Source organism: Zeus faber, assembly GCF_960531495.2.
Source record: "Zeus faber genome assembly, chromosome: 3".
Classification (NCBI taxonomy): Eukaryota; Metazoa; Chordata; class Actinopteri; order Zeiformes; family Zeidae; genus Zeus; species Zeus faber.
Genome location: NC_137190.1, coordinates 20,784,453 through 20,811,442, shown reverse-complemented (window position 1 = coordinate 20,811,442; position 26,990 = coordinate 20,784,453). Strand labels below are relative to the sequence as shown.

Below are 26,990 nucleotides of genomic sequence, written 5' to 3'. Positions count from 1 at the left end.
TTCCCTCCGCTCTGTGGCCTGTCACTCGCTGCGGGAACACGGCGGGTGTGTGTGGGGGTGTGTGCGTGTGTGTGTGTGTGTGTGTTTGTGTGGGTGGGTGTGTGTGTGTGTGGGTGGGTGTGTGTGTTTGTGTGGGTATGTGTGTGTGTGTGTGTGTGTGGGGGGGGGGGGGGGTGGACCACACTGTTTTTTGTTTTTTTTAACTCATCCAACCACCACACACACTCACACACACTTACAACAGGAGGGCTCCTAAACTGGGGCTCGCGGCCCCCTAGGGCTCCGCGAAGGAATTACAAGGGGTCCGCCGCAAAGTTATTCTTTTAGATAGTATGTACTTACAAATAGTCTTATTATTATTTGTACAAACATAGAATATAGATTATGGTATCGTTCATTTGTTTTTGTTTACATTTATATGTTATGTAGATACGAAATATATAACCCTCACTAATGAAGGTGAACTTTATTATATATTTATTTTTTTGCCTTTTTTTTCTGTATGTATGTAAGGTTTACGATAGATGCTTTATTATTATCATCATCATTACTTGTATTATTATTATTATCATTACCATTATTAATATTATTATATTATATTGTTCATTTTGGGCAGCAAAAGCCTCCTCCTGGAAAAGTTGGATAACCCCTGGAAAACCAAGAATGAAATGGCCAAAAATAAAAACAATAATGATGATGGTGATAAACGAACGTCGCCTTTTCACAAGCAAGTTCCTGCTTCAAACGGCCTCGAGCCACATGTTTGTCAACTATCTGTAATAATTATAAATATTTACATAGCGGAACTGATGCCGTGCCAAGGCATTTACAGTTCAGAACCCGTTTCTCCAAGTAACTTAAATAATCTTAACTGTTTATATGTAGTTACATTACATTACATTTAGTCATTTAGCAGACGCTTTTATCCAAAGCGACTTACAATTGTTCAAACACAGACGGACGCAGCCATCAGGAGCAATTAGGGGTTAAGTGTCTTGCTCAAGGACACTACAGCATGCTAGCAGGAGGAGCCTGGGATCCAACCAGCAACCTTCAGATCACTAGACCACCAGCTCTACCGCCTGAGATACCATCCCCCTAGTTTCGCTTATGTAAATGTATACATGCTGTATATATGTAGTTTAGTTAACGTGAAATTATCGAATTGTATATGTGCATAGTTTATTTCATGTAAAATAATCCCATTGTATTCATGTATAGTTTATGTAAATTAACTGAGTGCAGACTGACGTATTCCTGCAGTCAGGTTGAACGACAACTGTGACTCGTGCGCCACCTGACGGTGCAAGGAGATATGTACATAAAGCCTCTTTCGTTTTTATTTCAGCTCAGAACTATTAATTGTGGTACAGTATACAAAACGCAGAATATAAAACTACAAAATATTGGAAGTGCACAAAAAAAAGAAATTCAAATACCAGCCGTCTTCAAGCTTGTACAAAATGATTTGCAATAAATAAATATAAATTACATGAGATTCAGATTCTTGTCAACAAGGGCAGGTAATTATTAAGGCACACCTCATAACTCAAAATGTACCTTGCAATGCAACATAAGCATCTTTTTAAGAATAAAGACAAACTCATTTTCGCCTCAAATGAAGCAGTGTTCGACCTTTTAACAAGAATCTCAAAAACAATGTTCAGCATTCAAACTACCCTGCCAGACATTTTTAAAATAAAGCATGTTTATAGAACACAGCCCCTCAAACCAATAACTTTGACTTGGGTCATAATGTTAAAAAAAAGTAACCTTGCAAACCATACCTTCTGCAGGAAATTGAGTCTAAAACCGTGGAACATGAACATTAACGTAAAATAGTTATGATCAGAAATAACTCGCAGCAAACCGCTTAACCGAAAGTAAGAATCTTAGTTATTGATAAACAAATGAATGCTTTCCAAGCGGATTTGGTTCAACACTGGAGGCTGAGATGATTAGGAATTGAGAGCCTCAGTACTTTTAGGTTACTTTTCACATTCAAAACGTCTGCATAGTCTTGGCTTCGAGAATTGCTTCTGAGACAAATACAGCGACCACAATCGAATACATATTGAGCAACAGAACATATGGCGAGGATGCAGATGGAATGCAGAACATCAATGCTATAATTATATTAACAGTCAAACCAATGAGTACCCAAATATACTTTATCAGTACTGGCATAGACAACTTGGCTACATTTCCCTGACTTTAAACATGTAAATTGCATTTTGCTAGTTGAACCTATAAGTGTGGACTTGCATGCGGTAATATGAAAATGTAAAAACCGACGATAATAGTTGATGGACAGGAGATACCATGTGTGAAACTTGCAGTGCGATCAGACTTTATAAATACTATAATTTAACACGCAAGAACTTTCTTCACACAAAGTAGTGGTTTACAAAATCTGGATCATCCAAAATTAAAGTAAAAACCTGTGTATTTACAAAGCTGATTTAAACATCTGCTTTTGAAACATGCATTTTCCTTTCTCAGGACAAACAGCAAGCTGGAAGCAGCAACGCATACACAGCCAAACTCAATTAGTCACAATGTACACAAACTGCTGACACGCAAATTCACAAAGTAATGTACAATACTCTTCTCTGTGGTTAAGTGAGAATGTGGGAGAGACTATGCATGCATATATACAAACTTTCCTTAAAAAAAAAATCCTGTATTTTATGGATTACAGATGGAAATATGTTCAGCCCAAAATTAAATTCACTTGCAAATTAGCACACACAATTCTGACAGCATCGAAGCCTGATGTTGAACAAATTTTCCAACACATAAGCTGGTATTAGAGAAAGCTGGTGTCTTTCATGAACACATAAACATTGACAAAGTAAATAAGAAAAACAACAGTTGATGAATGTTAGAAAGTAATATTTACAGAATGCTGGTCAGTTATTTAAACAATTGATTCAGAACTGGAAATTGGTCGCCTCTCAAGGCCCAAAGAACTCATAGTACAGTAATGCCCACATACAGTTCTGTAAAAAAAGAAAAAAAGTATAAAAATAAAAACATTTATACAAAAAAATAATACCCATATAAAAAAACAAGTTAAAAAAGGGAATAATGGGAGGGGGTTTAACCATTTAGACACATTTTTGCCAACATTGGGAATGAATTCGGAGTCAAGTCTGCCACTGGAGACAAATCTTAATGGCGCTATTGGGAAACTTTAGTGGGGACCTTGAAAGAAGAACGAAGGGAAAAAAGAAACAAAAGAACAAAGACAAACAAAACGAAAAATCACCAGGTTTCTTTTAAGTCTTCTGGAAGGGGTGCAGGGAGTGTGTCTGGAAGGTGTGTCGTCACTTGTGTCGGCACCAGCGTCGCCTGCTGCTTGGAACTGCAGCAGGGCTTGAAGAGCCGAGGATCAATGATCACTTCTCCAAACCGTCCCTTGTAGACGATCCCACAGCATATCTTTTGCCTGGAGGGATGGGGGAGGGAAGGAAAAAAAAAAAAACATTAGACCCTTTGAAATATTTAAGTGCTTCAAATTCACCACCACCAAACCAAGGCAGTGGAACAAACCTTTTCCAGTAGGAACGGTCAAGGAAAGAGAAAGCAGATGGAGTGGAGCGTCTCTGCTTGGACTCCACGTCTGAACAGTCATCCGACTGGTTGCTGTAGCTGGGGGACTGGGAAGGAGACAAGCTGGAGGTGGTGCTGTGGGCATCCGAATCTGGGGAGGCGGTGAATAATGCAGGAGCTCAGTCGTTTTAAAACAGCGCGTTAGAAGTACAGAGAGTAACTGTTTCAATCTGACAATTATATTCGGGGCGCGGAAAACAAATTGGACACACACTGTTGTTCAGAATAAATGACCTACTTTGTCGCTTAAACTTGTGAAGCTTTTTTAGCTTGCTTTTCTTCTTCCCGTCGCCATTCTTGATCTTCTTGGGTTTTGTCAGTTTGAAACCTGGCCCGGCTCTGGCGTCCACAACCTGCGTTAAAGCGACGCAAACAGTTAGCCCGACGCTGCCTTTTCAGACACATTCAATCGGTAAAGACGTTGAGTCACTTACATGGTTCCAGTTCTTTTTGGAGCCATTCGGAAGCTTTTTCCATCTCTTCACCAAGAGCACGCAGGCGTTGCAGATGTCTCCAACGCGGTCCTCTGACAACCTGCGCAGAGACGTCCCAAGCAAAATTGAATAAGCTTTACCCTCAGAACAACCTTGTATTTCTGATCAAACGCAAATATTTGACATTTCTGAGCTCACCCAAAACACAGCCTGAAAGTCTCCTCGTAGCGGCTGCTGTCTGTGAAGCGTGAGCTGGAGGACTTTGTCTTGCAGATGCAACACCCGTCATTACTCCGGTAGATCTTTGACTTGTGAAAGCCAAACATTGTGTACGTTGATCACAGATGGAAGCCTGGAAAGAGCAACAGACAGTTTGAAGGGGTCCCCTGCACAGCTGTGTGGCTCAGGAGGTCGGCCGCAGAAAAAAACAACTCTAATAATAATTTAAAAAAAAAAAAGGTGGGGGATCAAAGGCAGATACAGTTCAGTAGACGTTTGCAGAGCAGGGTGTATGCAGGTCGAGATTAACCAATACTTGTGTGTTGAAGTTAAGACTGTGAAATGACTAGAGGCGTAATTTTTTTTTCCCCCCTGAAATTTAGAATTTCAAACATTTTAAGGACGCGCAAACACCCTGGGACGGATCCTGCGAGAGGAAGGGGGTGCTGACCCTGCCCGCACACGCCAAACGTTTACCTCCAAATCTTAAATAACCACGGAGGCGTGTGCGTGTTAAAGAGACAGAAATACCCTCGACTCATAGAGCTGATAATCTTCGGCAATTTAAGGGTTTTCGTCGGCGTGCGGAATCTGAAAAGCAGCGCGATAGATTGATAAACAAACAATTACAAAAGCCTTTTGGCAATATGCAATAAACTTAAAAACGCAGCCTCGTCGGGCAACGTTGTTTACACCAAACTGGATAAACTTTACGTCTGGAATAATTCCAAACGACTTGTACGATGAACTTGACGCCATTGACTCAGTCGCACAAACTTCCTTTTCCAACCGCCTTGTTTATGTGCGTCGAACGCGCGTCCGCACCTCTTCAACAACGCGCGTCGAGCGCCGCACGTTCGCCACCTCGGAACAGACCTCGACGCCGCCTGAACACGATCGACGCCGCCTGGAGCTGACGTCGCTATTGAAATGCGGTCGTTAAACGCGGGACGGGGTGTTCGCGTTTTCGGCGAGCGCCATTGCCAAAAAAAAAAGCGGGCATTGTTTCGTCAAGTCCAGAAACAAAAAGCTACCCGTGCTCGTCGACCAACCGCTTTGCGCGCATCTACATTTCATTAATAATAAATAAATAAATAAATAAATAAATAGAAAAACACCGTCAACTGGGATCGTAGTGCGCTAGAAAAAAAATAAAATGAAAAAAAAAATTAAACTAACGCGATGGCGAGACGGACCGGCCTTCCCTTTAAATTCAAACTTTCGCCCGCCAGAGCGCCAAGCGCGGATCATTGTTGTTAGCTCACATGCTAGCGGGCTAAGCGGCTACCGCGCCACGCTTCCATTCCCTCCCCACGAGCCCCCATTGTTGGGCGCGAGGACGGCGCGCGCGCGCAGCCCGCTTTCCGCGCACACTCGCGACCCGCGGCGCCGGGGGAGCGTCGCGGCCGAAGCCCCGTCGGCGCCGTTCGGTGCGAGGGGACGGGAAACAAACGCGCACTTACCGAGCAAAACTTTGAATCCTCCGTCGTATCGCTCACCCCGCAGTGCGCATGCCCTACCGCCGCACGCAGCTGCGTCTCACCCTGGTGGCGGCACGAAAACACGGAAGGGGGACGCCCATATAAGGAGCGCAGCTGTCTCGTTTGAACTGGCACCCGACCAATCGGGGCCGTCCGTGCAGCGCGGTCCGGGGGCGTTGCATGCCGGGATACGCAGTCTCCGGATGCGCAGGCCGCCGCGCTCGGCGCCGCCCGTTCGACTCCAAGTCCCACAAAGCACCCGGTGTCTCCGGGGAAAAGCGGCGCGACATGGCGCCAACAAGTTTGTTTACGTCTCGCAAGCTGGTGTGTGTGTGTGTGAGTGTGTGTGTGTGTGTGTGTGAGTGTGTGTGTGTGTGTGTGTGTGTGTGTGTGTGAGTGTGTGTGTGTGTGTGTGTGTGTGAGTGTGTGTGTGTGTGTGTGTGTGTGTGTGCCTGCGTGTGCGTGTGCGTGTGTTTCATGAATGGGTAGTTCGGTTCAATTATATCCCGGTATATTTTTTACAACTGAAAAAAAAAAAACGAATGAGAACGTATTTAATGCATTGCTGATGATTTATTCATTATATATAGATATATTTTTTACACTGTACACAGTCGCTCACTCAGTAAACACTACATTACCCGGCTATGTCAAGAAATGTACAACAGTATTGGAAAATTAGTTCGTTCTATATATCCCAATATGCTTGTGTAGATTGGTAGATTGTACAGGGACAAGTACAACACAATCCACCAAGACATTGTTGGCACGGGGGGAATGCATCCTCTACATCATATATCAAATTTCTTGTGCTGTACAGTAGGTTTAATGAAACGAAGAAAAGAAGGGGCAGGTAAGCCAAAAAACGCCCCACCCCCCCATATCCAATAACATTTTCCACCAGGATATTGCATAGCAGAAACCATGACGATTCAGATGAGGATGAGTGGTGCCATATCTCAGTACATGGCTACGTTAGACTTTAAACAGACCGATCCAGACGTGAGAACAGATTCCAGATTTCTGTCTCACAATCAGACGAATTGCTTAGACAGCAGGCTAGATCAAGGAGTTAATGAGGGACGCTGATCAGGGAAGGGATTTCTTTTGAAGACATTTACATTAAGGTTTGTTTGTTTTCATAGAGCCACGCTTCCTTTAAATTGCCTGTGCTCAATGGCAAACTTATGTCCAGACTTCCCAGCAACGCCAATGGGTATTTTCCATCATCAACAGAACAATATGTCTCTAATGTATTTGCCTCGAGTGGTCTCATTGCCACGAGACCATGTAAAAGATTTGCATACATCTGTATTTTTCAGAGAATAGTCAAATAAACAAGACGCTGTTTTGCTAATGGAGCCGAATAAACTTCCACATTACAAAAACATATATCCCCCTCTCATATACATACTTATAAAGCATACCTTTACATCGTTTGCTTCAAGCTCTATGACATTGGAATCTGAGTTACAACAGAGCAAGCAACTTGACAGACATAACAAAATAATACTGTTTTTCTCTGAAAATATATTAACAGTTTTTATTGTTTTCCCTTAAATATAGCCATTGTCAGCAGTTCACGATAACAATTAAAATATTCAGCCTTTGATAAAACAGTATAGCACAAGTGGGTTATCGTCAATAATGTGAAAGTCATGGATTGTAATAGAAAACATATTTTAAATGCCTAATAGCAATATCATTCAGGATTAAAAATAACAACATATCTTGAAAGGCTCATTGCACTTAATATATATGGCAAATGTAACAGTAGCTTTAATATAAGCCAGAAAACATCCTTTGTTCAAGTCTCCTCCTGCTTAAAAAAGGTTCTATTGTTTGTTTTCGTGGTCCCCAGTGATGTTCCCGGTCAGTTCTAGTAGCCAGGAGAGCAGGTGATTTAGATACCAATGCCTTTGACAAGCGAAGCTTCTAGGGTGATATTGAACTCTTGCAATGTCTGTAGCACTCTGATCAGAGAATTTACCAACGAGTGGTCCTTAATCAGTGCCGCGTCCTCGTACATCTGAGCGGTGATCGGGGAGTCTGCGAGCAGGGCGATCCAGTGGTGAAGGAGATGGTCTCTAAAAGACGTGGATACACGTTAGCCCACTAACTCAAGCGATATATCATAGTACACTAATACACAGAAACTCAGAACGGCACCACATATTGTTTTTCATCGGAAATAAACAGTTTCAAATTAAGACAGGAATTGAATTTAGTCAAGTTAGGCTCAAAGATTGTAGGCATGCAAATTCATTCTTGGCAAACTATCAGACTTTGGCAGGGGCCTGACAGAGCTTCAATCCGATATTTCTATTGATGTTTGAACTCTTTTACGAGACAGAAAGAACAAAGTGCCTTCGACCGAACGTTGCAGCTGGAGCTGACAGAGATGCAGAGGCTTGCTCAAGGCATTATAGTCTTGTTTATTGTCATGGGAGCATGGATGCAGGCACTTCACCTTGCAGTCTCCCACCTTGCAGCCCAAAGCCATCCTCACCTAATGCTCAGCAGCCGAACTTGTGGTTCCAGGGGCTGATCACCACAGTCATCTCTAACTCTCTAATGTTTAACCTGTCCAATAAACGATGCTCACCTCGCTCCGAGACAGACGAGCATCTGAAACTTCCCGTCCTTCCCGATGTTTCGGGAAGTGCTGTTAATGGCACGCATGAAACGGCAGAAGTGTCGCACTCGGGTTTGCCGGTTCTCGTCCAGAATCACATCCCGCTGCTCCGCACTCTCGAAGTACACTTGTGACTTTTCTGTGGAAAAAAAAAAAGAAAGAAAGCGTGAAACAAATTATTAAAAAAAACTTACTAGGAACCACTACAAAGGTGTGATACGGGAGCATTCTTTTTTTCTGACATTTACCTAAGAAGTCCCAGATGAAGACGTTCTTAAAAAGCCGTGGTGATTTGAAGCCGTGCTGGAAGACCTGCTCCAGTGCCCAGACCAGGCCATATTCCCCACACAGTAACAGGGTCAGACTTCCCCTCTGCAGAGAGCAAAACAGGTAATACGTTGGTTTTTTTTGTTGTTTTTTTAATCTGGAAGAATAATGGAAAATACAGGCCAAATTTGAGGAATCTCTATTCACAAGAAAATCCCAAATAAAAAAATATAGTTTTTGCTCCGAGAGTTTGTGAGGCAGGAAACACGCTTCGTTAGAAGAAGTCACAGCTGCAAGCTTGTCAAGGGAGTAAATATTAAAAATAGTTCCCTTTGGCCCAACAAAAAGGAAAAAACAACATGTTGAACGGACGACAGGCGACAGAATACTTTTCTACACAAGCCGGTATCACAAGAGGACAGAGAGCACAGGGGAGGGACACCGCGTTTCCTTCAGGGTGATAAATAATAGAATGTGTCTAGCCGACTGTCTCTCACCTCCTTCTCCGGCTTGTGAAAGTGCTTCACGATCCCATTGATGGCCTCTCCCACTCCTTCTTGGATCTGACCCGTGTTTAACTCTGGATGAGGTGAAAAAGAACAAAACAACACTCCATAAGTCAGTGCGGGAAGTCACAGTGAAGCAAAGTCTACAGTGATGCTCTCAATGGTAATATTCACTTATCTCCTAAATAACATACAAGTTCTGTCCTTACTTGATGAGCACTTTAACCTACCGCCGGTTGAGGGAAATTATAACTCTCAGTGCGATGCTCATAGTTTGCCATCCTTAAACATTGTTGACCTACCCTGTTCTTCATATGCATGCAGGTAGACACAGGTTGACATCTAGTCAGGTACTTAATGAGGGAAAATGTTACTCATCCACTTTTAAAACCATGGTTTTATGATTAACTTACACAGCTCACTTAAAAGCCAGAACAAAGGTCAGATGAGAATATAGCTTTCAGTATTGTTTTGATCTAAAATCAAATAATGATACAGGGCACAGACAATTTCTTTAAGTGGTAATAGACAACCTTTTTGTTTTTACTTATTATTATGAAGTTAAAGTTGATTGCACAGTGTAATGGCTATAGAAGAATGACTCCATTGGCATTTAGATTGGTTTCCTATTAGCCTTGATTTCACCATGCAATTCGAAAGGGGGGGGGGGGTAAGAGAGTGACTGATAAAGTGCCCCTGTGCACATTACGCGCAGGGATTTTTCGTTAAAATAAACACTTCTACAATAAAAGTACAAAAAAATACTGTTATTATCGGTTTTGGTTTGAGAAACAGGGAAGAGGAACGGGGACGCACAGCGGACCGCGAAGTGGAGCGGGCATTGCAGTGTTACGTGCCAGGAAGGGGCAAAGTGCCTGTTGTTTGAGTGTGTGTGTGTTTTTCTTCCCTCATCAGTGACAGGGGAGATCGGCGGCGCAGTCAACATTTATTTATTTATTTATTTTTTTCGGGAAGGTTAAAATGCCAGGAAAATAAAAAATCGAGAGGCGGGAAAAGAAAAAAGGCAAACTGCGGGAAAATCCAGAGAAAAATGTAAGGGTTGACAGCCATGCGTTTCTTACACAGAACTTGGCGCTGAGGAAAACGTAAAGCGATCCGGTTGTCTTTGTCTTTCTGACAGTGGTGCAAACAGTAACCACTTGGAAACACGAGGTGGGGAAAGTTGAAAAGTTGTCTATTGCCCCTCTAAATAAGCTTGTATAATTAAATAAGTAATACGTATAATGGCTGGGGGACAATTCTTTTTTTTAGACAACGATCTAATGATATAAGACATTTTCAGAAAACACGACACGTGAGAGAATATTGTTCAGAACTGTTACTAGCTGTTATATAACTGGTCATGTAGGTGATACTTACTTGGTTTGCTGTTTGGAGAGATGGTGACAAACCTCCGCATCATGCCGGGGGACTGCTGCATGGGGGGTGTGCGGCACATCCGGTCGTCGTTCTCCGTGCTGGGAGTCATCAGCTCCCCCACCAGGATTCTCTCCAGGCTGCCGTCATCCACCCCCTTCCCCAGCCACCGGCCAGACGGGAACCTGCCGCACACACAGTGTTGGGTCTTGGAACGTACTGTATGTAGACAACTGGTCAATAAATAACTATTAATATTCGTTGTCTTTCAGTGGTATGGTAAGGTAAGACCCTTTTATGACACATTTATTTCCAAAAATTCAAGGATGTTGAGAAGATATGACTTCTAAAATATCATCACAGGGAGGTAAATTTAGGGTGGAAAATTAGAGCTTTTGTCCAAAATCATATATAAAATTACCACATAGCTCAACGTCTCAGGGCTTCTAAATATATTAATAGATATTATGTAAAACTCCTTATGATTATAAGTATTTTCTGTACCTGTATGTGTGCCCTGTGATCTCATTCCGGACCATGACGCACTCCACTAGCCACTTTGCATAGAGCCCCGTGTTGTCGTGGCCCATCTGCACTGTGGTCAGCTTGCCCAAGTTCTGGCACTGAAAAGGATTAGGGTACATTTTTAGTCCTTTGCTTTGAATTCCAAGCAAAAGCAGATATTAATTACAGAAATAAACTTTTTTTTTTTTAACCTCAAAAGTGATCTCCAGGGTGTTCCTAGGGACCTGGAGAACCCCGGTCTCGGCCAGCTCCCCAGAAACACACACCCAGGGGTTGGCTGTGAACATGGAGCCTCCCAGCTTCTTACTGGAGACCACCACCACATGGTAGGGGATCACTGCATCACAGAGAGGGGGGAAACAGGTACATTTAACCTACAAATATGCTATTGTTGGACATTTAAATAGGTTGATTAAAAACAGCAGTTTAAGAGGACAAATGGTCTTGGCGACCAAGATATAACAGAAGGACTCACTGATGGTGGTGAAGACGTTGGTGAAGCAGAAGTAGTCGACGGCGTTGAAGGAGAGGAGGTGGTAGAGGAACTGCTCCTTCTCGTCGTCACAGCGCAGGAAAGCATAGCGCTTGTACAGTTTCCTAGGTGGGATTTTTTATTATTATCAAAATAAATACATTTAACACAATTATCCTGTTCACTTTATAGTAATTGTGAAAGGTGCTCAGTGGGAATGCATCCCACAGAATCGTCGTGGTATCTAGCAAACAAATTATCCTAATTAAAATGAGAAATTGATCATTTGTAAGGCTTATTGTTTGGCAAACAACAAACACACAAATGGAGGTCATGGAGTCAGACGGAAAGACCCTCGAATATGACCCAGTTTACAATGACTTATCAATTATGAACCATCTTGTGGATAATTCATGCTGCAGCGGACCGTAGAGTGACACATTGCAATTTTAAGGGATCTCATCAATTAAACATGCTCAGTTTGGAGATACTGGTTCATGATATTTGCAAACATTCCTCCATAATAATAATGCCTCAGTGGAAAGACTGTTAAATGTAAAACAAAAAAAAGGTACAATTACAGAGGTAAAAAAAAATAAAAAAAAATTTAAAAAATAAAAGAAAATGACTGCCCAAGTCCAGAGGGTTTGGGCAGGTAGGGGACTCACTTTGTAAGCTCATGATCCGACAACATCTGCTTCACGTGTCTGGAAAGCAACTTCTTCTCCATGGAAAGACGAACCCAGGCCCGTGCTTTGCCCACATCTGTCTTGATCTCACCAATGTTCTGTATGTGCCTAAAGATAATTAATTGACAAAATGATTGGAGTGTGGGGAGTGAAGAGGTTAGAAACACAAATACACAGAAAGCCACTTTTGGATGGTTGTTTTCAGAAGGGGAAAATTCAATTGATTTCTTTATGAAAGACAAGGACCAAACTATGGGCAAGAAATATGAAATTATTTCTGTTTCTGTGATGCTATTTGAACATGATTCTAGAAACAAGAGCCAGACTCCCAAAGCGTTTGAGCCAGACTCGTGTCATCGCTAGAAGCCTACCGTGTCGAGACATATTCCCTTCCACTCCACCTGTGCCATGAGCATGTTTTCTGCATCTCAGCCTCCCCTCCCCCTCCCGTCTCCCCTCTCTGCCTTTTACAACCCGTCCAGATTCACACACACAAATTAACCCACTTTTGATCACGCATCGTCTCCATGGAAACAGAGTCAAACATCATCTGATTATTTCCCTGTGCACATAGATGTAAATATATAGTGTTTCCCGTACATTGAATTATGAGGCGGCCCACCACAATATCAACATTGACCGCCACATATTGATTTTCTGTTTTTTTTTTTACTATTCCAAATGGGTTAAACCATATCTCATTGTAAAGCTGCGCATGAATTCGCTCACCCCCTTCGTTCCCTGCTCTCGCTTTCTCCCTCTCTCTCTCGCTCGCTCTCTCATAAACACATTGACAACGCACCTGTCTGTGAATAGCTCCTCCTCTCCTGCAAACTCTGAATCAAAACATGATCATGCCTGGGATGTTTTATGAACAGCCCCAAATCTAAAATTGATTAAAAAAAAATATATATATTTTTTACAAAAATAAGAATAATAAAATTATAGTCCCTATCTATTCATCTGTCACTCCGATCATACATTAAAGCCCTCGAAAATAATATGATATCGGATGAAAACACAAGTACATTTTGGGTCTGTGTGTCCTCTGAGGGAGCCATCGTGGCGCAATTTGCGCCGGTCTCCCTCTCCATGTGTAAGGGAGATATTGGAGAGGGAGCTGTTCCTCTAAATGAAGCAAATAATAACATTGTGTTTTTATTGTATATGTATTTTATTTTACTCAATTTCCTTAGTGAACGAAGCCCAAAAAAAGAACTCTGTAACAGGTACACTCTCTCAGTTAAATACAATGTTTTTATTTCATATACTGTTTGTGTATATATATATATATATATATATATATATATATATATATATATATATAAAACTTGCAAAATCAACAAGCAATTTATATATTTATAAATTAATTTATTTTATTTAATAACAGAAAAATAACGAAATAGAAAAATAACAGTATTATTAGTGACTGGTTTATTAAACTATAAACTAAAGTCTATCCTGGTAATGTTTTCATATGTGTGGCAGCTTGTTTACGTGTTGGGGATCAGACTATGAGCAGAGAGCCAGCACTCGCTGTCAGTGTGGGAGACAAATATGAACTATTGCCTACAGCTAACCCCTCCTTGTGCCTTAGCCAGACTGACAGGGGGTCCGGTAATTAGGCTGGAAGTAACGCGCTCTTACACAGTTTCTCTGTGTGTTTCAGTCTAACCAGACAGGGAATTATATTTTCTTTGACTCGTGACCATCCTCTAGGTATTGGATGACAATAATTTGGGGATGTGATTACAACAACACGCAGGCATGGAGGCAGATGAGACATATAGGATAAGCAGGAACACAATAACAATTAAACAGACTAATAACATAATTACAAGCATTGTTATATAGTGAAGAGTATAGTATAGTCAACAATTTACTATATTTACAGGCTGTAAATACTACTTTAAGCAAAATATAAGAACGATTTAAGATAAAACTTAGTACTATATACTACATACTGTATATAGTGAATATATATGTACATATAGTGACTATATATATATATTCACTATATATACACACACACACATACATACATACATATATACATATATATATACATATATACACACACACACACACACACACACACACACACACATACACACACACACACACATATATATATGCATATGTTTTCTTCATTATAAGCAAACTATTTAAAATCTCAAAAAAATTCTACATACAATTAAAGCCTTAATTTCTCTAAAAGGTATATTATAAATTGATGTGACACTTTATTATAATTACAATTTTTTCTTATAATAATTTAATAGTTAGGATATAGTTGTAACATGTATTATTATAGTTGTGTTATAATTAACTTGTTAATACATTTATTATTATTTTCAATTTTTTTCGAAACAGTATCTTTTTGTGTTTGTAATGGTTAAACAAATTTTATGTCTTTCATTAAAGCACAAGTGTTAAGTGCATGATGACCAGACTTCATAGGAGTCAGATCATTGAGCACGAGTGTGTAGTTAATGTGATAAGCATTATACATCAATTGGCCACTAGAGGACAGCAAACTCACCTCATATCCTTTATCAGAGAGATTTTGAGAGGGGGCATGGCAGCGCCACCGTCTGATTTGCGTCTTTCTGTGTTATGGATCAAACCTGACGTAGAGACAGAGAAGATGAAGCAGACTGTCAGGTTTGATTAGAGGCCATTCATTTGTTAAATGTCCAGAAGGTTTTCACTTTCACCTGGAGGTCCCAACCCCCCCGGGGTGGCATCGGTCTTCTCTTTACTCTCCTGGTAGTGGAGCAGGTGAGACCATAAGGCTGACTTGCCCTGAAGAGACAAAAGAGACAGAGATGCTGAAGTGTTGCGGAGGAGGCACTGCGGAGCTCACTTCTTTTCACAGGCATCTGTAGAGTCTGTTTCTCTTCTTGCCTCACCTGTTTAACCTGTAGCCCGTGGCTCCAGATCCTCTCCAGCAGGTCACACAGGCTGGCGATGAGGGTGTTCTCCTCCACCCCGGTGATGCTGACTTCGCCGTGACCGAGCTCCACTGCCTCCCGACCCATTTTCTCCACCAGCATACGCTTGGTCTGCACGGAAACACACACATGTTGCTGTTTTTCCACTCCTGATACCAGCTGCAAGAGCTCAGCATCAATTATCTCACCCATTAGGTCGGGGTCATTACACGAGAGTTATTGACATAAAGATACATTTTGTACGATACGAAGTCAAAAACAGCATTGGATTTTTTTCATGCGTAGACCTTGTTCCTACACTCCTTGAGCAATCCTTCAACGAACTTCCAGTTGGTCTGAGCGATGACAGAAGGCGAGAGGTTGGACAGTTTGGGCTGTCTGATGGTCGTGCCGAGGTTTCGGGCCTCCTGGATGTATTTCTGGTTTCAGAGTGAGAAAGAGCGGGGGAGTCAAGAGACGAAGCTTGATGCTAGGCACATACAAAGGTGTTTTTTGGTACAACTACAGCACTATGAAGGACACCGTTTGATGATTTGATGCTGAGATGCTGCGCGGCTCGGAAGTGAAAATGTGAAATATTCAATGGAATGAAGTGTTGAATGTAGCGATATTAAGTATCGCTACATATGTACATCACATATTCACACTCACATGTTACTGCAGTGTCAATTACACTTATTTGGACTGACAAACCAATGGTTGCTATCAAATCTTAGCCTACAAAGTTATTTCCTTTGGCATTTTCACCAAATTTTTGCAATGTACCATGGAGAGCAGCATGGGAATGAATGGGGCGAGGGAAAGAAGAAGCTCATGGGGGGAGGGGGTGTCATGTGGGTTTGGGGTAAAGGCATCGGCCTCACCGACTCCCGACACATACCACGTCCACAGAGACAGTCTTTAGACAGGGCTTGTAGGACTGAGAGAGCCAGTAGTAGTCAAGAAACAGCAGGAGCTGCAGCTCCGGAAAGAGACACTCCACATGCTGAGCGTGTGTGGGTGTGTGTGCACGAGAGGAGAAAACGACAGAACCAAGGTGAGAAAGTAAAAGACAGAAACAGACAGATAAACAAACGAGTAGGGCTGGGGCGGCCATGAATCTTTTGCTGCCGATTGATCGTCACCCAATAATCTAATTGATCAGCATTATCGTCTATTCTCAGATATAAAATGTGAAACCATATAACATTTAAGTATGATAGTGTAAAATAAATAAAACAACATCAAATAGATCAGCATTGCCTGAAGGGATTAGGCCAAAATGCGCTCTTCTGCCACAGTCCCTGTTTTTTTTGCCTGTCCCTTGAAAACAAACAAATAATGAAAGAAAATTTCTGGCCTTTTTAATTTTTAGTCGACTTTGTCGAGGTACTGTGCCAAGAAGATGAGCATGTTCACCTACTCCAGTGCGAAAACCCAGTTTGCATGAATTATTATTATGCATATTATTATTATTATTATTAGAAGTAGTAGTGGCCTTGTTGTTTTAATTATTGTAAGCCTATTACTATTATTATGCTATTATTATTAGGCTATTATTAGACTATTATTATTATTATTATTATTACATAAGCCTCTCACCGAAATGCCGGTGTAACGTTTTGATGACCCAGTTTTTCATTTGTCGGTTGGTTGCAGGAAAAAACAAAAACTATTGCCTTGTCAAAATTAACCTTAAAACTTATTAGAGCTGCATTGATACCTCTATCATCCCATTTGAATTTGTATGCTTTATTATTTATAATATTCAAATATATTCACATTTTTACTGCTTGAATTTCAAACTGGGGGAGGGGGCGAGCAGAACCGTGTGCGTTACGGACATGGTTCTGCAGCAGCTTCACACATTCGCCTCCTTCATGAAGAAGTTCCCACATGGAGAAACGATCCAAAAACATTTGTAAATTCCCGTCAGAGCCTGGAGCATGGAGACGGAATGGGCGATGGGCGGAATAGGCATTAGATGACTGTTGTGATATGGTGATAGGTAGATTATTTTATACATTTCAGAAAAAAGATTTACAACTGGCGATTATGATGTTTTTTTTGCGTGTGTGTTGATGACCGTCTACAACTGCCAATCGCCCGATTATGAAAAATAATAACGGCCCAGCCCTAGAAACGAGCAAAGACAGCGTGCACCATCATGATGGCAAAGGTTAAAGAAACAGGAAAAAGTTTTGTAAGAAAAGCAGAACAGAAACTAAAACATCCACATGTGATAGACACGTGAAACCCCGGATGGGAACTAAATGAAATAAAAACTGCTGTGGGCGTCACCTCTCTCTGGTCGTTGTCCAGGTAGAGGTGCTCTGCGTGCTGCTTCTGTCGGTCCTTTCTCCTCCACTGGGCGGGGGCGCTCCTCTTGGCCCACCTACAGCCACATGGATTCAGCCATCAGAGCCCACACCCAACACATGATCCTTAAGGGACCATATCGGCGTAAAATGGATTTTTAAACTTTTAATCGTCGGCACACATATTTCATTGTATTGTCTATTTTTGGTTTTGGAAAATTCAAACTATAGGCTTATCTTCAAATGATCTCACTGGCAATCATGAATTTTTGTCAGAGTTAGTTAATTTTGCGGTATTCTGTGTGTGTTAAGGCAATGGCGCATCCACCTTTTCAAATGAAATGAACAAAACAAAACTCAATAGTCCTGTATGTAAAACAATTTAAATAAAAATAGACAAGGTGTATTCTTAGCTGGATATATGTAAGTGTGTTAATGGTGTGGAATAGTCACTTGTTGCTGGTGGGTCCGGTGGAGAGCACGTCAGACTGTAGCCGTGGAAAGAAGCCCTGCTCGTAGCGCCCCTGGCCGATCTTCATGTCCAGCAGGTGGGGGTGCAGCGCCGTGTGGTCGATCTTGGAGACCCTCATCTCGATGGCCTTCTCTGTGGGGGAGGATACAGTTCTCAAGATCACAGGACTCAGTAGATTATTTTCTCTGCATTTCCTTGTTTGAAAAGATTTGAGTAGTCCTAACTTCTCTGGTCAGCTGTTTAAATGATAAAGGCAGGGAGAATTATTTACTGTAGCATCTTTAATAGGTCAGCGCATTAGGCTTATGTCAGGTTGCTTTTTGCAATCATACAGCATACAACAACAAAACAGTCCTACTAATGGTACTATGATAGTAATGCTTGTATAGTAAGAATCAGAATGTCAAAAATAATCTCACCATATTTAAAAATATATTTTGATCAAACCTGCCAGTAGAATATTTAGTCAAATTAAATGAATAATAAAAACTGTTGTGTTAGGAATAAGGAAATAACATCGGTGAGCTTAATTATAAAAGACTGAAGCAGGATTGAAAAAGTTAGAGATACATCACCAACAGTCCCTTCAAGTGTGGACAAATGTCATGCGTGTTATGTTACATATTACGTTGAATAGAGCTTCAGACAGTGCTTTCAATGTGTGGTGTTAGTCATGTGGAATTAGAGAACATGGTCAATAAAACCACATTCTTGCGGAAAATATGTTTACCAATTGCCTGACTTCACTGTCATCCTGACAGGGAAATGCATTACATCTTGCAGTCGTAGCTTGTTTGAGGGGCTTGGTTTCAAGTAAACCGTGCAAAATAAATGATTAAGAGAATATCTGTGATTTTCTGAGTGGTTGGAGAGGAAATTAAGCACTTCTGTTTTGATTCATGGAGCAGAGATTACTGAACAATATCTATTATATTTACTTTCTATCCAGTAAGAAAATACTGAATTGTTATGAGAAACACAACTTATCATATGAGAAATATGTGAGAAAAGAGTTCCTTCAGCAATCTGAGATTGACACGACAACCTTAAGTCCACAGTGATAGGTCCGCTGTAAATTCCAGTGTCAGAAGCTGGGATTCACACCATCAATGCCCAAAATATTGAGCTTAATCTGACTCGTTCACATCCGTGCTGAGAGCATTCACACCCACCACGAGGACCGGTGATGACATCAGACATAGTTAGAGGATGACGCTCACTGGGGTTAGTGGAAACTGCCATGGCTGCAATGCATTTTGGATCTCACAACAAGTGACGCAATATATGACAATGGATTAAAAACTGCTTTTATTTTGTAAGAATCCTGTCATATGAGTTGTTATTTTATGAGGTAGGAGTGAATGTATACTCTATTTGAAGTAAAATTTAAAAACTTTTTAATGTGGTTCCTGTAATGCATTGCAAAGCACATCCCCGGGACCCGCCACTGAGAGATTGGAAATGAGAAGAAATAATTACTAAGATGGTTGTCACTCTCTAGCCTAATGGCATGGGGTCCGGGGGCAACAAAATCTACTTTTTCGCATTGCTTTTCAAACAGGTTATCTGGAAATAAGGACAGTCAATTAAGTAACGAGAACAAATATTAAAAGTTTGATGCTTCAAAACTTTACACTCCATTTATAGAAGCGGTTTTGTTTTTTCTTACCGGCCTCTTCAATGTTGGTGCACTTCTGGTACATGGAGGTGCGTAGTGTGGGCGTGCGCACGTTGAGCATGCGGATTTTGTCCACGCGGGCGTCGAACACCCGCAGCGTGTGCTCTTTCTCCTCGTCGTCATGGCAGAGGATTTTACTATCGATGAAGGAGGCGAACATCTGCGTCTCCAGGAACCGGGACAGGAAGGGCAAATAGGGCTCCGGCTGGTCCGACAGGAAGGAAGCCTGGAGGGGACAAATTCACATCAGCGAAACAACAAGTATTACTAAATAACTAAATCAACTATTAAATATTTAATTAAATTAACTAAATTACTAACTAAGAATTAATTCCAACTCATTTCAACTCAAACACATCACATAATGAACATCCTGATACACAATAATTGTTCTGTTTCACGGAAAGGCAGGTACCTGTTCTGTACCATCACATGTATGGTATGTTGACTTACAGTATATTTTGTGATTGCATTATTCTTTTCTCCTAGGATCTAATGTTTGCTTACTTTGGGAAGTTATTTTTCATAACCAAAAATGGAAAAAGCATGAGTGATTGTATTTTTTTGTGTTACAGTTAAACACAGAGGAACAGACATGGTTTAAAGAGTAAAATATCTCACGCAGGCACTGGTCTCCTTGTTTTTAACCAGTGTGCGGCATCCAATATCGGATCATTTAAAATATCATGATGCCAATCCCTCTGGACTATTGGCTTGACTCCCAATGACAATAAAGGCATTCTGATTCTGATTCTGATCGAAAAATCAGGTTTTGATTTAAAAATACGAGCGTTGCGCTTTAATGACCACGGCAGCATGGCAGAGCACCATGTTTCGAATCATGTCCTCTAAAATACGGGCTCCACCTTGTCAAAGTTCTGCATCTGGTCGCGGTTGCTGAACCAGGACTCCTTGTCCTGGCTGGGCTGGATGACGAACACCTCGTAGTCTGCGAACATCTGCGTGAAGCGGTTCGCGAAGACCTCGCGCACCTGGATGTTGACCTGGTGCATCTTCAGCTCCTCATCGTCGCACTGGACGCGGAAATCCTTATTGGTGCTGGCATCCTCCCTCACATCCAGCTGATACATTAAAAACAACGAGAAGGATTCAGACGGATGGAAAGGTTATGAGAGTGGAGAAGCGATGAAGTAAATGAGAGCAGTGGAGTCGCCTCTGCTTGTTTGGAGGCTTATCTTATCGGCTGCCGGAGGAGCAGCTGAGTGGTGGGAGAGGAAATTAAGCCCTTGTTTTGATTCATGGAGCAAAGATAACTGGCACACATTCCTCCTTTAGTATCTAAACCAGACATTCTCATGTGGGGTCACTTGATTAGCAGACAAAGTCACGGGACAATTCAAAGACTGATAAAATGACATGTGATTGATATATTTATGGTGTAGTGTGGGGATGGTTTGAGGAGCCACACCTGACCTGGATCTGGGTGACTGGGTCAGGGTGGCTGCATACAAGCTGCTCATTGGTTGCGCTAATGAGCAGCAGGTTGAAACCCTCATCCACACACACACTCAGGATAGGAGGCCTGTCATGATATGTTCGATCTGCTCCTGGCTAATTCCACCGAGCCTCCTCTCTACAATAAACTGGTGTCTACAACCCATCGTTGTCTGTGTCTCTGTGCCGGAGGGCCCTGAAAACACCACTTGGGTGGTGTGGGGCAGGCAGAACTGCCACAGTGTTATTCATCAAAAAATTGTTAAATAGCTTTGAAATATATCACAATTAAGATCCCCTTTAAAGTCACCAATACAACCACCATTAGATGTCTGCATGTATGAGATAAACAAAGTCCTATAATACTTAGTTAATGATCCAACTGATTAACTATTTACCCCTTTAATTACCAGAAATTACAATTCAGCAGTGACTTCAGACAAGCGTAAGCGTCTGTGAGCCCCGGTCTCAAAGCTGAAAACCTAGGCCAAGACCACAACCACGGCCCTGAAGGGAAAGATAATGCTTGCTGCTCATACATAAGCCGATTAAGCTCTACATATAAAGACTCACTGGCTGTTAGCTAACAAGAGTGTTAAAGGCAATGTAATGGTAGAAATACAAGACATCAGATATAAGGAAGGCTTTAAAATTAAGCTTTTAGAAGTGAGTTCAAATGTCATAATGACACTGCTAGCCTGAGCAGTTCAGGCAGGGTGAGAGCCTAGAAAGCATTAGTCTTAAAAGTGTTATTTGATTAACATAATTTAGATGAAAATACAGACATTTGAGAAATATACAGAGTCAATATCGCCAGAATCGATATGATACAACAGGATAAGTCCAGGTGACATGGCCTCACCTTATCCAAACTCACACCCGTCCTCTTGACCAGGGCCTGCAGCCTGGCGATGGTTTCGTTCTCTCTCAGCAAGAAGGAGTTGAGGGGGGAGCCGGCCAGATTGCCGTTGCGCTTGTCGGAGACCATGTCGACAGAATGGAACCCCCGGTATTTGGCCTGGATCTCACTGGAGTGGAGATTCCCCTCCGGAGACACGCCGAAGGACGTGAGCACCTCTGAGATCTCCTGGATGAACTCCAGCTTGTTGGGAAACTGCGGCAGGTCCTCTGGAAGCTCAATGAAATGGTTGTCGATGTCCACGAAACACAAGTTGGCCTAAAATGAAACAATTAATCCCAGCATGATCATGAGAGACCAGAAGAAAATGAAACAGCTTAATATTTTCCTCCCATGGAGTTGGTTGAAACTAGTGGTCAACCGACTAAGTGGTCAGCTGATTAATTGGGCTGATGTTTGCACATTTTGAGATCATCCACATCGGCCTGCACTCACAAGGCCGATAAACAAAAAATGTCTGCAGACTAGTGTTATATATAAATATCAATCTTTCTAGACATATCGATTCTGAATATTTGCAAGGTTTCAATATTCATTTTCCACACTACGGATGTACAATTAAGGCATAGCAGCTGCGCTTCCTTGCTCTATCTTCTCTCTGACAGCGAGTTGACACACACCGCTGCAGCACCCACATAGCCCCGGCTTCACTCGTGTCATTTGCTCTGGTTTGTTATGATGGTAGCAGGGATTCCCCCAGAAAAGTTGTTTGTCCGGTGGCAAGTACGGGCCGAACAACGGCCTAACAGAGGAACGGCTTCCTCTCCAATGTCTCCATTATGCATGGAGTGGGAGACAGGCGCAAATTGCGCCACGATCCCTCCCTCAGAGGACACAGAGAGGTCCCGATATTGATTATTTTTGAGAGCTCTAATGCCTATAAAAGCATTTTTCATGCTTTATTGACAGTGTGGAGAGACAGGGGATGACATGCAGCAAATGGCCTTGCGCTGCAATTGAACCTAGGCTGCTGCAGCAAGGACTTAGCCTTAAAAATGGTGTACTCTACCAGGTGAGCCACCGGGGAGCCAAATGGGCTTTTTCAGAGATTTTTTATGAACGAACCCTATTTGTCCTCTTTTACTTTTCATATACTTTTCACATGTTAATAAATAACTGACAGTTTGGTTGAACCGGACGTTATCTGTAGTGAAATCATTTCGGACCCGCCTCTTTTATCTGATTGGCTAAGCGACCATAATGGGACATTGACGAGCGCCGCTGCTGTTTGGCTCTCGACCAAAAGAGTTGTGGAAAGCGGCGGGTGCGTCATACAGAGGATTTCAAGGTCTCACCCTCCGGTCCAGTAGATACTGATCGTATAGACCAGGGGTGGCCAACCAGTCAGAGACTAAGAGCCACTTTTTTACTGTGTTACTGCAAAGAGCCACATCATACACATGGCCACACATGAACATCACCCCATCCCTTCCTCACACACACACGCACACACACAGACCTCTGCTCAGCCAGACTTATTGTAAATGTCACACACCAACATGATAATGACAGAAATTGACTTCTAGCCCCCGCGACCCGACTAAGGATAATCGGTTGAAGATGGATGGATGGATGGAGTACTAAGACCACAGGCCAGTTATTTTCAACAATTAACATTGTGTGCACTGTCTCACACACACAAACTCTCAGTTCAACCAAGTCCACAAACAAAAATCTAACATTGTGTGCACTGTCTCACACACACAAACTCTCAGTTCAAAAAGTACTGTTGTTTATTTATTCATAAAGGGGGTAATTGGACTTCGAGTTTAATGATAAGGATGTATTTTTTTCATGTTGGGTCAATTTATTCAATAGTGTCCCTTAAACCCTAACCTTTAAGAATCAGTTTTGGCTCTTGCCTACCATACACGATCCGATGCTTTGGCCATCCACATATACCTGGGACTAGGTGTTCCGGAGCCCTGGTTACGAGGATCGAACCCGCTATCGGAGCTTGAGTTCAAAGCCACTACCATTGAGCCAGGACTCCTAAATGAAAGTACTGCGTTTCCGCGGTATACCTCTCACTTCAACAAAGTCCACAAACAAAAATATAATAATTAACAATAGCGTTTTTCTCTTACTATGCATGTTGCTTAGTGGGACTTCTGGCATTCCTTGTCTTGAACAATGCTCTTCAAATCTGGCTTGTATTCCGTTGTTGCCACTCGAAGCAATTCTTTCACATGGGTGTCAGTCAGAACAGATCGATGCTTTGGTTTCCACATGTTTTTGGGTAGAAAACACAGACTCGCAGACGTATGTTGACCCAAACATTGACAGTATCTTAAGCGCAGCCCGTTTGACATTGGGGCATTTTTCCATTGGCACACTTTTCCAGAACTCAATGGTCCCTTCCCTTAAAGCAGCTTTCAGTCGGTCCTCCTCCTGCAGCTCGCGAGTCGCGACACACACACACACACACACACACACACACCCCTCCAGCCTTCACAGTTCTCCATCGGACATGTCCGATACGCAACGCAATTCACCGGCCGATCCATCTTATATGTTGACTACTAACCATGTCAATAGTTTTGAAAATAAACTTCCAAAGCTTTTGGAATCTTATTTGGTGTTTTATTAGTCCTAATGCCGCGTTAGACGCGTTCCAGGCGACTGGAACGCGTCTATACGTTGACTTTGTATGGAGGCGCGCCGCCCCAGCGCTTTTGGTGTAAACGCGGCATTAGGTCTAATAAAACAGGCGTTAATGGGACATGACTCCTGCTGCTCTCCGCTTTGAGTAAATGAGGAAGTGATCCGCGGTTGAAAACGAGTGATACATCATAGCGATTTTATAATCATAATAGGGAATGAATGGCTGCGCTTTTTTTTTTTTTCTGAGTTTTTGACGCTTGTCATGTGAAAGCCCCTTAAGAGCCGCATGAAACCAGCCAAAGAGCCACATGAGGCTCGCGAGCCGCGGGTTGGCCAGGCCTGGTATAGAGGGTCCGGGAGCAAGCGAGCGAGAGAGAGAGAGAGAGAGCATCAATGAACTGTGCGCTACAATGAAATAAGATTTTACCCATTTTAATCAATGTCGATATTTTGATTGAAAAAAAAAACAACTTTAAAAATACTAATATAAAAAAAAAAAATACAATGCTTAGGCCCTGCGGGGGTTGGCAAGTGCAGAGGCTCTGTGAACGGTTCTGAAAGAAAACAGCAGGCGTGCTGTTTTGAAATACTTCGCAGTTGAGGCAAAACGTAAACCTTACTTAGGGCTGAGAGAATTGGAGCGGAATTTTTATTTTCTCCTCCAGACAGCGCTGCACCATGCGTGTGTTCCTGTGGCGGTTTTCCTGCCTTTTTATTTTACACCAATTTATTGTTGTGTGTTTCCTGCCAACAAACTTTTCAAACACAACTGAGTTAAGAGACAGGGTCCCGTTCTGTCCTGTTACAAACACAAACCCTGTGTGTCCCCACTATCCCGTGCCATGTCACACCGTCTCCCCGTTGCTTTCCGCTGCTTTGGGACTTAATTTATTAAAAACTTTGTAAAAATCTCTTTTGATAACTTTGAACAATAAAGGTTCAAAGAATCCACCCGAGCGTGTTTGATAAAAATTGGAGCAATGGCCTTTGGAGGAAATAGAAAAAATATGATTTTCATAAAATTCAAAATGAAAAACTACCCCCGGCAAGCTACGTTTCATTGTCACAGTTGGAGGCCATGAGAAGCTGTATCATCTGACACATCTGACCATCCAGCCGGATCATCTGATCATAGGACAAACAGGATGTGAGATATGGCCATGTGAAAAGTGTGATTTGACAGAACAAAACATGCACGCTCTATGACATCTGGCCCTCTGGCTCAACCTGCGTAACCCAAACTGAATATATCTAATGTAAAATTGTCTGCTGAGTCTAAAAAATCACGTTTTTTTAAATCGGACCTAGCGTTTACAAGCAATGCATACTTCCTGACTATGCAGCGTTTTTGCCAAGACGTTTCTTTCTGCGGTGGCCATTTTTTGTTTGGACTTTCTGAACTTTTGGTAAGTTTGAACAATAAAGGCCCAAAGACTCCAATAAACCTGGTTTGGTTGAAATTGGACAAATGGCCTAGCAAATCGGTTTCCCATGAGGAGCTACAACATAAGACACCACACACATGACCGTAAGTCACACCGCATGGGAGATTTGGCCAAATCAATGTTGCATCATTCAGATGATGACTGTAGCGCAATCTTTTTTTGATTCATCTCGGAATTTCCATCCACCAAATTCCATGGAGATCCGTCAAATTTAGCCTCGCCTTTAGGCTACTGAATGTTGATGGGACTGTGGTGGCCATATTGTTTTGACAATCTACTTCATATTTCTTGAGCCAATAGAACCTTCGTCCACAAGTCTCCTCAACTTGGTTGCTTTGAAATGGGACACACGGTCTGGGAGTAGTGACAATTTTCATAAATGTTTTAGTATAGTATATATTCCTTTTGGCAGTAGATTCAGTAGAGGACACTAGACTTGGAAATCGAGTTTTGTGAAAATTGAACCAAGTGTTGAGAAGATACGTCTACTTCCTGTTTACGCTGCAATGTCGACAATATGTTTGCACCTGTGGCGGCTATATTGAGAGGCATCAAGGCAAGTCGCATGGGAGAAGAAAGTGGTGGCGTGTCTCACAGAGGAATACAAAGCACCGGAACGCGGATATTTCAATCAGCAGCTCGGGCATGGCACCGAAATGAGGCATTGAGTTGTAATTTGGTCCGGTAGGTATTGATTGTAAAGGAAACGGTTTCGGTACCCAGCCCAATTATTGATACCTTTTGAATTATTATTATTAATAGGGGTGTGCATCTCTCCCTTATAAGACGATCTGATACTTATCTAGATACACGGGCTACGATATGATTCAGGGACGATACATTTTATTATAGAATGATTTGGTTCGATTTGGTCCCAATTCGATTTGATGTAATACGATGCAATCTGATACAGTTGTTCACATTTGTTTAATGTAGACATTAATTC

General features: G+C 42.0%; 2 protein-coding genes across 2 annotated transcripts in view; both read right to left on the bottom strand.

Annotated features, from left to right (window-relative positions):
- Positions 1-1,322: 1,322 nt before the first annotated feature.
- sinhcafl (SIN3-HDAC complex associated factor, like) lies at positions 1,323-5,773 on the bottom strand. The gene is made up of 6 exons (XM_079997112.1): positions 5,732-5,773; positions 4,248-4,401; positions 4,050-4,149; positions 3,854-3,968; positions 3,556-3,706; positions 1,323-3,451 (listed from the first exon to the last, which is right to left on the bottom strand). The coding sequence occupies exons 2-6, from the start codon at positions 4,373-4,375 to the stop codon at positions 3,268-3,270; spliced, it is 678 nt and encodes a 225-aa protein (XP_079853238.1). The 5' UTR covers positions 4,376-4,401; positions 5,732-5,773; the 3' UTR covers positions 1,323-3,267.
- A 529-nt stretch (positions 5,774-6,302) lies between these two features.
- Positions 6,303-26,990, bottom strand: part of dennd5a (DENN/MADD domain containing 5A) — a 38,600-nt gene continuing 17,912 nt past the window's right edge. The window contains exons 6-23 of the mRNA XM_079997175.1: positions 21,939-22,253; positions 20,488-20,703; positions 19,613-19,847; positions 17,925-18,075; positions 17,455-17,548; positions 15,462-15,593; positions 15,133-15,285; positions 14,938-15,025; positions 14,763-14,847; positions 12,200-12,328; positions 11,535-11,656; positions 11,251-11,396; positions 11,039-11,157; positions 10,538-10,719; positions 9,149-9,231; positions 8,633-8,756; positions 8,355-8,523; positions 6,303-7,836 (exon numbers count right to left, since the gene is read on the bottom strand). Of these exons, the coding sequence (XP_079853301.1) occupies positions 7,653-7,836; positions 8,355-8,523; positions 8,633-8,756; positions 9,149-9,231; positions 10,538-10,719; positions 11,039-11,157; positions 11,251-11,396; positions 11,535-11,656; positions 12,200-12,328; positions 14,763-14,847; positions 14,938-15,025; positions 15,133-15,285; positions 15,462-15,593; positions 17,455-17,548; positions 17,925-18,075; positions 19,613-19,847; positions 20,488-20,703; positions 21,939-22,253 (2,727 nt within the window). The 3' untranslated portion in view covers positions 6,303-7,652. The remainder of the gene's footprint in view (positions 7,837-8,354; positions 8,524-8,632; positions 8,757-9,148; positions 9,232-10,537; positions 10,720-11,038; positions 11,158-11,250; positions 11,397-11,534; positions 11,657-12,199; positions 12,329-14,762; positions 14,848-14,937; positions 15,026-15,132; positions 15,286-15,461; positions 15,594-17,454; positions 17,549-17,924; positions 18,076-19,612; positions 19,848-20,487; positions 20,704-21,938; positions 22,254-26,990) is intronic.

Coding starts and splice junctions, on each gene's coding strand:
- sinhcafl (XM_079997112.1), bottom strand. CDS start 4,375: ATGTTTGGCTTTCACAAGTCAAAGATCTACCGGAGTAATGACGGGTGT. Junction 4,150..4,247: donor ACTTTCAGGCTGTGTTTTGG/GTGAGCTCAGAA, acceptor GTCTCTGCGCAG/GTTGTCAGAGGACCGCGTTG. Junction 3,969..4,049: donor CCAAAAAGAACTGGAACCAT/GTAAGTGACTCA, acceptor GCTTTAACGCAG/GTTGTGGACGCCAGAGCCGG.